At 43.8% G+C, this 11960-nt stretch overlaps 2 protein-coding genes across 4 annotated transcripts in view; one reads left to right on the forward strand and one right to left on the reverse strand.

Annotated features, from left to right (window-relative positions):
* Positions 1-11960, forward strand: part of zbtb8b (zinc finger and BTB domain containing 8B) — a 28643-nt gene that overhangs the window by 6894 nt on the left and 9789 nt on the right. For 2 of the 3 annotated variants that reach the window (XM_008332059.2, XM_025065160.1), the window contains exons 1-2: positions 38-534; positions 6271-6357. The gene's annotated coding sequence lies outside the window, so the exon portion shown is untranslated. Of the gene's footprint in view, positions 1-37; positions 535-6270; positions 6358-11960 lie in introns of those variants that run through there. The other variant, XM_025065159.1, reaches the window with a different exon arrangement.
* Positions 529-6252, reverse strand: heyl (hes related family bHLH transcription factor with YRPW motif like). The gene is made up of 5 exons (XM_008332058.3): positions 5578-6252; positions 3925-3991; positions 3752-3835; positions 3584-3665; positions 529-3466 (listed from the first exon to the last, which is right to left on the reverse strand). Exons 1-5 carry the CDS (start codon positions 5655-5657, stop codon positions 2778-2780), a joined length of 1002 nt encoding a protein of 333 aa, XP_008330280.1. The 5' UTR covers positions 5658-6252; the 3' UTR covers positions 529-2777.

Below are 11960 nucleotides of genomic sequence, written 5' to 3' on the forward strand. Positions count from 1 at the left end.
ACTGTTCAATTAGGACAGTAATCCTGTAGCCTTTTACAGATGAGACATCCTAAAAAAATATCAAACAAGTTTGATTTTCTGCTTGACCTTTCTAAGAAAGTGAATACAATGAAAATAAGATGGGAAAACATTTCATTTTTGGGACATTTGAAGTCATTCATTTCCAGTGTCTCCAGTAAATGTAATGTGTCTCATACAAGAAACCATGTGTCTGCCCCTGTCTTATACAGTGACTGTGTAAGTCAAATGGTCATTTTACTCTCATTTCCAAAGGGTCCTTGAATTGAATTATATAGTTTTTAAGAACATTTGAACAGGTAGAACACTGTTTATTGTTGTACAATTCAGTTGATCCTGATCCTTAGACCCTGGTGGTAAATGTTGAATTTGTTTTTGTGCAGACACACCCTCTGGGGAGCCTAATGAAGAGAAGTCATTCCTCTGTGTTGGTGATGGAGCTGAGGGAAAACTCTCTATGACGAGGAGATGTTTGATGTAACTCCTGGAAAAGGCAAAGGACAGAGTCAGATGGAGGTGAGTGATTTTTCTGAAGCAGCTCTTTAAAAGAAGTGAAGAGAAAGAATAATTTGTCAGGGTGTGTTTTCTTTGTTTGGCCAGTAGGGTCTAACCTTCTTCTGTGCTAACAGAGTAGCTGAAGGTGACTTTGATAGGGGGCACTTTTAGGAATCTGACATGTACCATGAGCCAATGCATGATCAGAGCAGTTGAGCTGCACATTACATTGAGTCGACAGTATTCTCACAGCAGTCCTGTTTGTGGTTTGACATACAAGAAATATGCGGAACTACTTCCTAGTTTTGTACATTTTCCCATCTTCTCTGCACACTTCGTCCCTCTGCTCCTCCTCGGCTTTGGCCACGACTTCATCCGTTCAGTGCACCCAAGCATCACATAAACTTATGCAAACACGTAGCACTTCCCTCCTACTTTCCCCCCCTTCATTGCTCCCTTCTCTCCTTCCTCTTTGCTAACTCCTGCCTACCCTCCCTCGTGGGAAATCCAGTGCAGTGTGACTGTGGTTGTCCTTCCTGGAAGCTGTGGTGGTGACTGTGGCTCCTCTACTCAGTGGCTAGAATAGTGCCAGCCAGCCTCCAGTGCGTTGTCTGAGTGCCTGTGTGAGTGTGTGTGTGCGTACGTATGCACCACCCGCAAACATTCCATCACCATACTGTCCGTCGCACCGCCAGCCGGCCTCGCACGAGAGCCACGCCGCCACCGCGGTTCAGTCCTGACGCCAGCCCTGTAGAATCACATTTCACACACATACACACACAGGGAGTGTGCACAGACACCACAGAAACAAAACACTCAGAAGGACACTGCCAAAAACATGCAAGGGGGCATCGGGCATGTGAGACCGGCCTGGGCGCACACTCGCACACACTCAAATAAACAATATGCGCTTTGTGGAACACACACATCTCTGGACCACAGACCACAGACATTGCATCCTGAAGTAGATCAAAGGCCTTTCCACCAGTAAACACACTCGAGACTCTTCTCTGCTCTCTTGTTTTGGCGAAGCGCGGCACAATTATGCTGATCTTTTGAGAAACAACTGGTTGCCACTGTCATTTATCATTGTTTGAGGGTTTTTTTTTGAAGAGCTCGTACAACGCTGGCTCCCTCCGGCTGATTCACACCATTTCTCTCCTTATCCCTTTAAAGCTCCTCAGTCCTTCAAATATCCCCATAACCCTGTCTCCTGCCTCTCACCCACCCTGTTATTGAACGTCTACGCCGAATAAGTCACCAGACCACAGGCCCTCAGATCCTTCCCTTTGTTTTCCCCGCTCTCCGAGTCTCTCCGTCCCTCCCTCTTGCCCTCTTCTTTACTGTCTGTCCATTGTTGAGGAGACAGAGACGCAGACAAACAGGGATAGAAGATATCCGCTGGTGTACCACAAGATTGGAGAGAAAGAATGGCAGAGAGACAGCCGCGGAGAAAAAGATACATGGACTGATATGAGGGTAGAGTTAATTACAGGGGGAAGCCAATTAGAGGGCAAAGTGATAGGACTGTTTGCCTCACCGCGGCATCCCAAAAACATCACCAGTTCCCACCATGTTTATCCTCCGCAGCCACAAGACCACAGCTCCCATCAGCCATCACTGGAGACAGCTTAGACACAATGGGGGTTATGGCTGAAGAACACGCCAGCCCTGATTGCAGACATGTCTCACACAGATAAATGGATGAACATGTAGCATGCCGACGTTTGTCATTAGTACAGATGGCCCTTTGAATTACATGACCGCAGCGAGAGGAAATACACAAAGGAACACATGGACAGAGGTGAAGGCACTCGGGCTTTATAGAGTTTTCATCAAACATTCGTCAAAGCTAGAAAAGTAAATCATACATACGTATAAATGCGTGAAAAACAAAAACACAGATCACAGTTGAAAAATCAGTAAAAACTCAACATCACACTGTTGAGAGTTATATATATATATATATATATATGGCTCCTTTCAAATTGTCAAGAAAGAACAGGAATATTGGTTTATTAAATGTTATTTTCCTTCACATTCCACCATCTTTTTTTTTCATACCTGCTTGTGTTTATCTGAAAATGTACCATTGTCTTATATGGCTTTTAGAGTCCCTTATAGTTGCAGACAATGATCAGAGGTGCAATACTTCCTTATCCACATTTACGCTATTTGCTCTGTGAGGCCTATCGGAGCTCCATGCCCAATATACAGAGTTCATTTGTTAAAAAAATAAAAAAAAACAAAAGCGCCTTAAGCCTTTAGAAAGCTCCAATTTCAGTCCCCCATCCCTGCACTGCTTTGGCTGATCCGCTCAAGCCCCGGCGCTGGGCCGTGGGAGAGCCCAGAGGTGCGAAGGGCCTGAAAGAGACTTGGGGTTGAGCAGAGGATGATGAAGTTGAAGAGGAGGAAGAGGAGGTAGAAGGAGAGGAAGAGGAAGGGGTGGGTAGAGGAAGAGGTGAGGCCCTGGTGGCACAGTGAGGGGAAGGCTGTGTCGGTCTGGAGGGGGCCAGAACGGGGGATGCTGCCAGGGAGGGCATCCTGTGAACGGTGGCCAGAGCTGTCGGCGCAAGGAGAGGTGGCGCCCCCTGCTGGCAACCAGCCAAGGAGGCGAGGCGGATCGAGGTGTGCGACGGGTAGCTTCCGAGCAGGGCCAGTTCTCTTCGGCCTGCGGCGAAAGGAGGTGAATGGGAGCCGGGCGACGCGGGGGAGATCTGAGGGAAAGATGCCCACGGCCAAGGAGGGAAAGGCAAGGCAGAGGCTGGGGGTGATTGTAAGAGGAGAGGATCTAGCTCACTTGCACAGTGTGATAGGTGAGAGACCAGGCGGGCTCCTATAGGGTCTGGGGACTCCCCATCCAGAGAGCTGAGGTACCGCACCACCTCCCCAACACACTCCCTAAAACCCAGGGTCCTATAGTCCACGGCCAAAGCTCTTGCATCAAAGTATCCTAGAGAAAAAAAACAGTCATGCTTTGAGTAAGAGTGTTGTCCAATTGTAGCTCCATCTTTGTTAATGAAAATCCTTGGTATTTATGATTTTTTTTCCCAGTAGTACAGTAACTCACCTTTTCCTCCCATGGCGTGCAGCAGTTTGAGATGATCCACTGTCATCTGCAGGATCTCTGCTTTCTCCAGCTTTGATGAGCCCTGCAGAGAAGGCTGCCGTCATTTAACTCACTCACACATAGATCTATTTGGTGACTGTTTTCACAAACAGAAATATAGAGTTTTACCTGCTTCTCAAAGGCGCTGGGAACCAGTCTGCGCAGCTCTGACAGGCTGTGGTTGATGCGATCCCTCCGTCGCTTCTCTATAATCTGAAAATGTGGACAGCCATAGATCAGTCAGACCAGTAACAGAATAAGAGTTGCACCCGAGGTTAGAAAACTTCAGAAAAATCACTCACCCCTCTCCTCTTCTTTCGAGCCAGAATCTGCGAGGCACTGCCAGGAGACATGGACCCAGTGACTGGGCTGCACCACGGAGATAGAAAAGAAGGAGAGAGAGAGAAGGATGAGGGAGAGAGAGAGCAGGGTGTGTGTGGTAACTTTGATTCTCTTGCATATTGTTATTATTACCCTCCTTAATATGACACAGAGGCAGGATGGCACATCAGTTCCCTTCAATCTAATTTGTTGTTTGGGCACAAAAAAGCCAAAGGAGTGCCCGGAGTGAAGGAAAGACAAGATTGTTTTTGTTTTAATGCGTTTTTGGACATTCGTCTCAGTGAAATGGCGTGCTGTACTTCTTTCCATCTGAGTGAAAGCACTTTTAGGAAGATGATTATATAGCCTCGGGCTGAGGCTTTCGCTCACATGGGGCTCCAGCGTGCAGCATGCGATGTGCACCACTCCGACTACAGTCGCTCAATATGGATCGTGTTTGTTTGTGAACTCTCATGTTGTTAGCCTAAAAGCGCCCATCAGCCCGGAGTTCCCTCGGTCACCAAAGCCTTATTGCGTTTCTATTAGATTTTAACATGGAGTTTGCCAATTCATCTGTGTGTTTTTGTTTAGGTCTGTGTTTGATGGGGCGGACTTGAAACGGTTGCATGCACTGTCTTCTGTTTGCATGTCACGTCTGATTTATCCAAAGCGTCTTTAGCATCTCCAGTGCTGGAGATGCAGTCGCAGCATTGGACAAACTAAAGAGTAACAGAGTACAGTTAAGCAGCATAGCATTGTGGGTCGTGCTTTGTTTTAAAAGGTATCAAATACTACTAGCTCGTCTTTGATCAAAAACCGCGGTGGTTATGGTGTACGTTCCATGTAATTTATTCCATATATAGTATATTTACTATTAGCACAAGATAAACAAGCCATGGACTGCATTTGATAGAAATACATTTACAAAGCGTAACAATTCTGTGTATGACTATAATGTTTACAAACTTTTATCATTTGGAACAATTCATTCATATTGGAACAAAAATATTTACTCTGTCCGCATACTGAATAAGGGAAGTATTAAAGAAATTATTCCGAGAGGTAACAACTGAAACACATGAGTATTTGCTAAAGCAACATACAGTTTTTATGATTAAAAAAAAATCAAGTTTCATGTATTTTAGGATGACACAAAAGTGAAATATATGTATATATATGGTGCATATATACACATATAAATGAATGACTATTTAAAGGGCATAATTGTATAATTTAGTTTCCTTAGTTTATATATATATATTTATATATACAGTATATATATTTGATATGTCAACATTTAATATTTACTTAGCAGTTTAAGAAAGTATTACGTGTTGAAAACATCAAAAGCAAGATGAAGTAAATATAAAAAACAATTTTTAGTCAGGTCAAAATATTTTTTTGTTTTCCACTACTTAAACTACAGTTTTAAACTTTTTAAGTTAAATTGGTAATAAATATGAAAAGAAAAAAGTTCAAAACTATTCTGCAATCCTGATTTGATCGAGTTTATCCACACGTCACTGTGACATTTTGTAAATCCAACTTTTGACAGACAAAGTCGAAATCATCCAGTAGAATTTTGTCTAATTTTGACATGCAGTCAGATGAACTGAAGGTCACCAGATGCTCACCAGAAGCTGTCTTCTTGTCCTACGTCAATAAACTCGTCTGTGTCCGAGTCTGGGGAGCTGTAGTCGTGAGGTCTCTTCATGTTCTCTGCTTGTCCCTCAGAGGATGGAGGGATGGAGGGTTAACTGGAGGACAGACTCCACACGCTGTTCTTCTCTGCTGCTCTCAGGCAACACACTTCTCTGCCCTGTGTGACGCTCGCTTTCTTCGCACTGTCTTTTAAAAGCTTTGTTGTCCTTAGTTACTTCTCGTGACTTGTGATCATGTCTTCTTCGTCTTTGTTTTTCTTCTCGTGTCTCCCGTCCCCCGCCTTTGCGAATCAGTTGTGCCACTTGTTCGACCCCCGAGGACCCATGACAACTGAGAAAATTCACAAGCTTCTTTTACTTTACAACTGTCATAGTCTTCCACTTTTCTCCTCTCACTTTAGTCCTCCCTTGGCTCCTTCTCTCTGTCACATCCACCAAGGACAAAATGGGACTTTGGCAGCTGGGGCAGGGTTGCCAGTTTTGGCTCCCCCGCCTCCACTGCCTGTCCCTCCTCCCTCACTTTAATCTGCCCTCCCTGGATTGTAACCGTTCCTCTCTCTGCCTCCTCACCCAGGCTTCTATCATTCCTCCCCTTAGCTCATCGTCATCTTCAGCCAATTAGCCTCCAATCTAATCTTTCTTTCTTTCTTTCTTTCTTTTTTACAGAAGAATGGCAGCAGGAAGGAAGGGACTACCCTGATTGCAGGTCACAGTGGGTTGTGCACCACTCCGAACTGTCCCACATTAACACAGGTAGTAAAAAAAAAGTCCTACTTTTTCAGCATACCTAACAAAACAATGAGGAAATTTGCAATTTTTTTTTTGTTGTGAAATATGTTTGGAAATATATTTTTAGTACATATATCCAAACATATTTCTCTCTTAAATTGGTGTTGCTTTAACTTAAAAATTAATGATTTACTTTTAAAAACTCACTATTTCTAAAATAGGTAGTGAATAAATGTTTTCTTGTCACCTTTGACCTTTAGAAGCTGTAAGTGACAAGGAGGGATTCTAACTAAAATTTTAGGAGAGGAGACATGAGATGAGATAGGATTTTTAAAATCCCACAATGCAGTTGAGGTTGTCTTGTCACAGTAGCAGTAGTAAGACAGGAACCAAATTTTAGGTAATCAAACAAATCTATGAAGAAAAAGAAATGGAATGCAGTTGAGCAAGACATTATTTACAAAAAAGAATACAATATTTTCTGTGTTTAAATAACATTACTATTTCATCCATTTTTTTTCCAAAACGTTTTGCAAATTATAGCTAACCCATAGTATTTTTACCTAACTTTAGAACTTAGTTGAGTCTAGTGAGTAAACAAGCAAACATTTTATCCACTGAATTCAAGTGATTTCCGGTTCCTTTCCGCCTACAATTTTGTCCATATAACACGAACAAATAATGTTTGCATATTTTTGCTTGAATTTTTTTTTAAGAAGAAGCATTGTGTGTGAGTGTGTGTGTGTGTGTGTGTGTGTGTGTCAGCAGTTTAGCTATGCAAAGGTCAGGGCAGCTACAGAAAGGTCAAGAGAGAACTCAGACCAGTGAGTGTCTGAACATCTGGGCTCTTAGCTGGACAAGATTATGCTCTCTTAAACACACACACACACACACTGCTAGCGTGTGCTTGCAACACTCTGTACCCGGTTCCTCCGCCACCGTGGGAAGATTGCTGTTACATATTGCCATGGAAACACGAGAACCAGGCGCCGGTTGTTGGGAGCAAGTCCTGACTGACCCCGCAGTGTGCGCCTATGTGTGTGTTAAAGATGAACGCTGGCCAAGTGGCATGCCCCCTTCACACAATGCTCAGCTGAGTGTGTGTCTTCCTGCCGGGCAGACTGGAAGGGTGTGTTAATTTAAACATGCCACAGTGCATGAGTGCAGGACCGCTGTGTGTGTGTGCGTGTTTCCGTGTAGACATTTTTCGCTCACATTTCTTTGTCTCCGTAAAGTTGATTCTGTCTCTGTGAAGCTTTTTGTTTTTCTGTTTATCTCGCTTATATTAGCTGGAACGGAGCATTGCCTGCCTGCACTTCATCATATTCTACATTTAAAGTAAGGGCTTAACTTGTAACATATGCATCATGCGAGTGCATTTGCAGTACCCAAGTGTCAGTAATCAGTGTGACCATCACCAGAGGGGGAATCTTATAGTGTGGTGGGTATGAGTCAGGACAAACAGCAAAGAGAAATCCTTCTTTTCTCCCCTCCCTCCTCCTCCCCCCCGGAGTCCACATATCCTTTCATTACCAATCATTCCTTAATTCAGATCTGGATCTCATTTCAGCATCAGAAAACGGGAGAAAAAAAAAAGAGGCTATGGAAGAAAAGAGCCATCTATAAAGTCAGACTCAGTCTCTCCTCTGTTTATATTCTTGTCACCCGCTGAACCTCATCTTCAAAGAATCACTTTCTTCTCTCTATCGCCGATGTTTTTTTGGGGGAAAGAACAAAAAAAATCACGTTGTTTTAACTCATAGTTTTTTAAACGTCGCCCCTTTTTGTTCCAGAATGAGACAAGTTGCATGGAAGGCGTGCACTTTGTGGAAAGTAATTAAGAAGATAAATGAATCAATAAATAAGTTAATTATGAAAATGGTTTCATGGTGCGGGTGATTGAGAAGGGAGGGTGCCGAGGAGCAACATTAGAAGAAGAGAAAGACACACAGGGAGCTGGCACTGGATGGCGGAATGGAATTCTGGGAGATTTCTGGCGATCTTGGTCGGCCACTTCAAGTCCTCTCCCTCCCTTCACACCAAACCACAACAAGGCAGTGTCCCTTATTGAAATTAACAAGCTCATACTTTTACAATTTGCACACACATGCACACATGAGCAACTTAAGTATAAATGTGTGAAGGGACACACGCACGCACACACACACACACACAGACGAGGAATGATTCATAGGAGTGCACGACGATGAGGCTCTCTGACACGAACGTGGACAGTGCATACCCACGGTTTATAGGGCACAAACACTCTGAAATTGCTGAAATTATTGGTCCTGATGCATGACTAGTGCTATTGTTTGAAACTATGTGACATAGCAGCAGCTCTGCTGGACATCTTTTTTTTTGTGGCTTTTCTTTGCATCCACGTCAAACTGAGTAACTGTTAAAAATGTCTCATTCCATTCTTCTTCTTTTTTGTTTTTTTTTTTTCCTTGGACTCTATTATTTTTACGATGCTGACTTTCTGAAATGCGACGTATCCAGTCCAAAACTGTTTAACATCTTGAAGAAAAGTTGAATATGGTCATTAGACGAATATAAAGTTTGTGTTCAAAACTGTTATACAAATCCTTGTTTCTAGAAACGTGGGTTCACTTCTTTAACTTGTCAAAAGTATAAAATCAGTGAATGGCTTAACTAAACTGCAAGCTTTGGAACTCAGTTTGATAGTTGTTCATGTACTGGGATTGCAGTAGATCTATCCAGCAATGGCCTAGTCCATTGTTTCCCAAACACTGGGTCGTGACCCTCAGGTGGGTCGCAAGAGACGAGAGATGTCTATTGACTTGGGTCACGAAGGTTTGTGACTTTTAAAATATTGGTGCCCAGAAAAAAAGTTTGGGAAACACTGGCCTAGTCTGTGTGTTTATACTAATTCTTAGAACAAGGGTTACTAACTATATATGTCGGAGGGCCAGAATTATTCTGGACAGATACCTTGTGGGCCGGACACTCCAATGAAGTAATCTCTGTAGCTGTAGGTCAAGGGTAGAAGGTTTATGTTATCTTAAGTTATTTGACAGTAAACTAGAAGAAGCCTCGATGCTGCCACAGAGGACAAGGACAAAGAAAATGCTGTAGAGAAAACCCAGTAATACGCTGTGTAGGAAAACTATCAAGTTGTCTGGGTCTGTGACCAACATTGGAAACATGCTTTACAGTGTGATGAGTCTATGTCTTAGCTTGGAGAATGACTCACTCTGCGAGATCAAAATGAATATAATGGTTGTTTGGACGGCTCCAAATCAGTAGACAATGTTTGGGAGAAGAGTTGATGCAGGGTTTTGTTTTACAGTAGTGTTGTCCTTTCCTAGAAACTACATCATAGTTTTAGACATAATCTGAGGCCTATTTTGTGAGCTTGACCGGCCAGCCTGCAGTTTAGATCAGTTTCCTCTAAAGCAGTCGTTCTCAAACTGTGGTACGTGTACCGCCAGTGGCACGCAAGCACTCTCTAGTGGTTCGTGAAGAAAATTCATATTTTCACATTTACATTTTCAATTGAATAAATCTGAAACATACTATGCACAATTAAGACAACAAATATTGTAAAATATGTGGATAAAATGTGTAGCTACTCTGGCCTTTTTATTTATTTACTTGTTCTTTTCTGCAATGCAAGTCCGTTGCTCACTTAAGCACAGGCAGCACGGAGTCATGGGATCACCATCCTTCATCATCAACCCTTCGCTCTTTATTTACTACTGATGTGAAAGCTTCATGAGCAAAATTGGTTGAAATGAAAAGTTTAGAGCGCTCATTTAGACTAATCTGAGGGCCAAAGATCAAATGTGATTAAATAACATTGAGCAGTTGAGGGCTTTGTCCACTGCCTGCGGGGAATTTTGTTAACGGCCAAATTTGACTAAAGAGATCACTGCATGATGTCTTGCTGCATGCAAGCGTTATTGATATCCGTCCTCATCCTCTGCTAAAAAAAATTACAAAAAACAACACAGTTGTTTCCTCATTGGTAGGAAGCTAAGGATGAGCACACACATTCACTGAGGTCAAGTTAAGATTGGCATGGGAACGAGCAGCAGAGTAGTTTGGATGTTGGCACTGTCCTGTGAGGGAGTTATCTCTTGGAATGCTTGGAACCTGTGGCACTGAACGTCTGGCAGTCGCCGCGATGCACTCACATTAACCTGGATATATGGGCACATTCCTGGAAGTGTGGGGTTTAGGGAGTTTCCAAATGGTTTGCAGTAGTTTTAATGATGTGATTGTGTTAGCCCGAGGTGTGAGAGAAAAGAAACGCTGCAGAATAACAGGGTTAGACACAGTCAGTATATTTGTTTGAGATAGTGGCTGCCTTGATGGGAGTGGTCAGGGTGGCAGGAGGGCTACGGTGATGGTTCATGCCGGCTGACAGGGACCGAGAGACGTAGACAGAGAACAGAGAGAGGAGGGGGGTGAAAAAAAGAGAGTGAATCCTCACTCCTCATCCGGCTCTCTTATGCAAAGATAAATAAAGAGGCTAAAAGCCGAAGAGAAGAAGCAGAAAGGAGCTTTTGTGGTTTCCGAGTGGGGTCCCTCTCATGGCGGTTCCCACAGCACTGGGCTTGTGATGACATTCAGCATGTTACACACACACACACTCTCTCTGATGGTCCCTGTGACTGCTGTGACTTTCGCTGGTGCCGGGCCCCAGACGGGACGGCGAGGGCCCCAAGAGCCACAGGCAGCCATTGTGCTGTCGCCGCGGAAACCAGCCTCTTTATGTCAGACATGTTTTTCTGTTTGTTTTCTTTTTTATGTCTTTAATGTGGGCAAGGGGGAATGTTCCCCCTCTCATCTGCCTCCCCCCGCCCCCCCAATCCCACTGCTCTGCGTTATTTCCTCCCAGTACCCATCTTCTCCCTCGCCTCCCTCCATCCACATTTGTTTCTCCTCTTCTCCTCCATTCCTCCCTCATGTTGCCTGCCCTCTCCTCCTGGAGATTGTCATTTGTAGAAGTCTTTGCTCAGACAGCAACAGACATCTTTGTCGTGGTGTTGCGGCCTCCCTCTCACTCAGCTCCTTTTTATCTTTACTTCGTGAGGTTTTGGCACTAACTGGCACTTTTTTTTCTCTTGCAATGAAACACACACACACAAAAGAAAAACTCAGAGGCGCGCACACACACACACACACACACACTCACTGAAAACAATGTGCACAACTCTAAAAACAACAAAACCTATCCCCAAAAGAATGCTGCCTTTCCCACGCTAAGCCAATTTTCTTCACAAGATAAAACAAACTCTCAATAACAAAGTGAAAGAAAAAGAAGGGGAACGGGGGGTGAAGAAAGCGCAATCTGGTTATGATTCGAGGCTCCAAAAAAAGCCACGACAGGATGCCCCGAACGTCTCCAAAGAGGAAAACAAACCTGGAAAAAGCCAACTGTTACTATTTTTAAGTGTGTAAGAATGTGACGCGGTGACATGACTGAGAGGCACGCCGGCTCTCGCCCGTAATCAGTCCTTTTTGACTGCGCTCTTCAGCCACATCACACAGAGCACAGCCTTTTATAAGCTACAGAGGAAGAATGGGAGAAGGAAGGGGGAAAGTGAAAAATGGAAGAGTTATGGTCCAAACCGCTGTACCCCCCCCCCGCCCCCCCC

This window comes from Cynoglossus semilaevis, chromosome 18 (assembly GCF_000523025.1).
Source record: "Cynoglossus semilaevis isolate Cse_v1.0 chromosome 18, Cse_v1.0, whole genome shotgun sequence".
Taxonomy (NCBI): Eukaryota; Metazoa; Chordata; class Actinopteri; order Pleuronectiformes; family Cynoglossidae; genus Cynoglossus; species Cynoglossus semilaevis.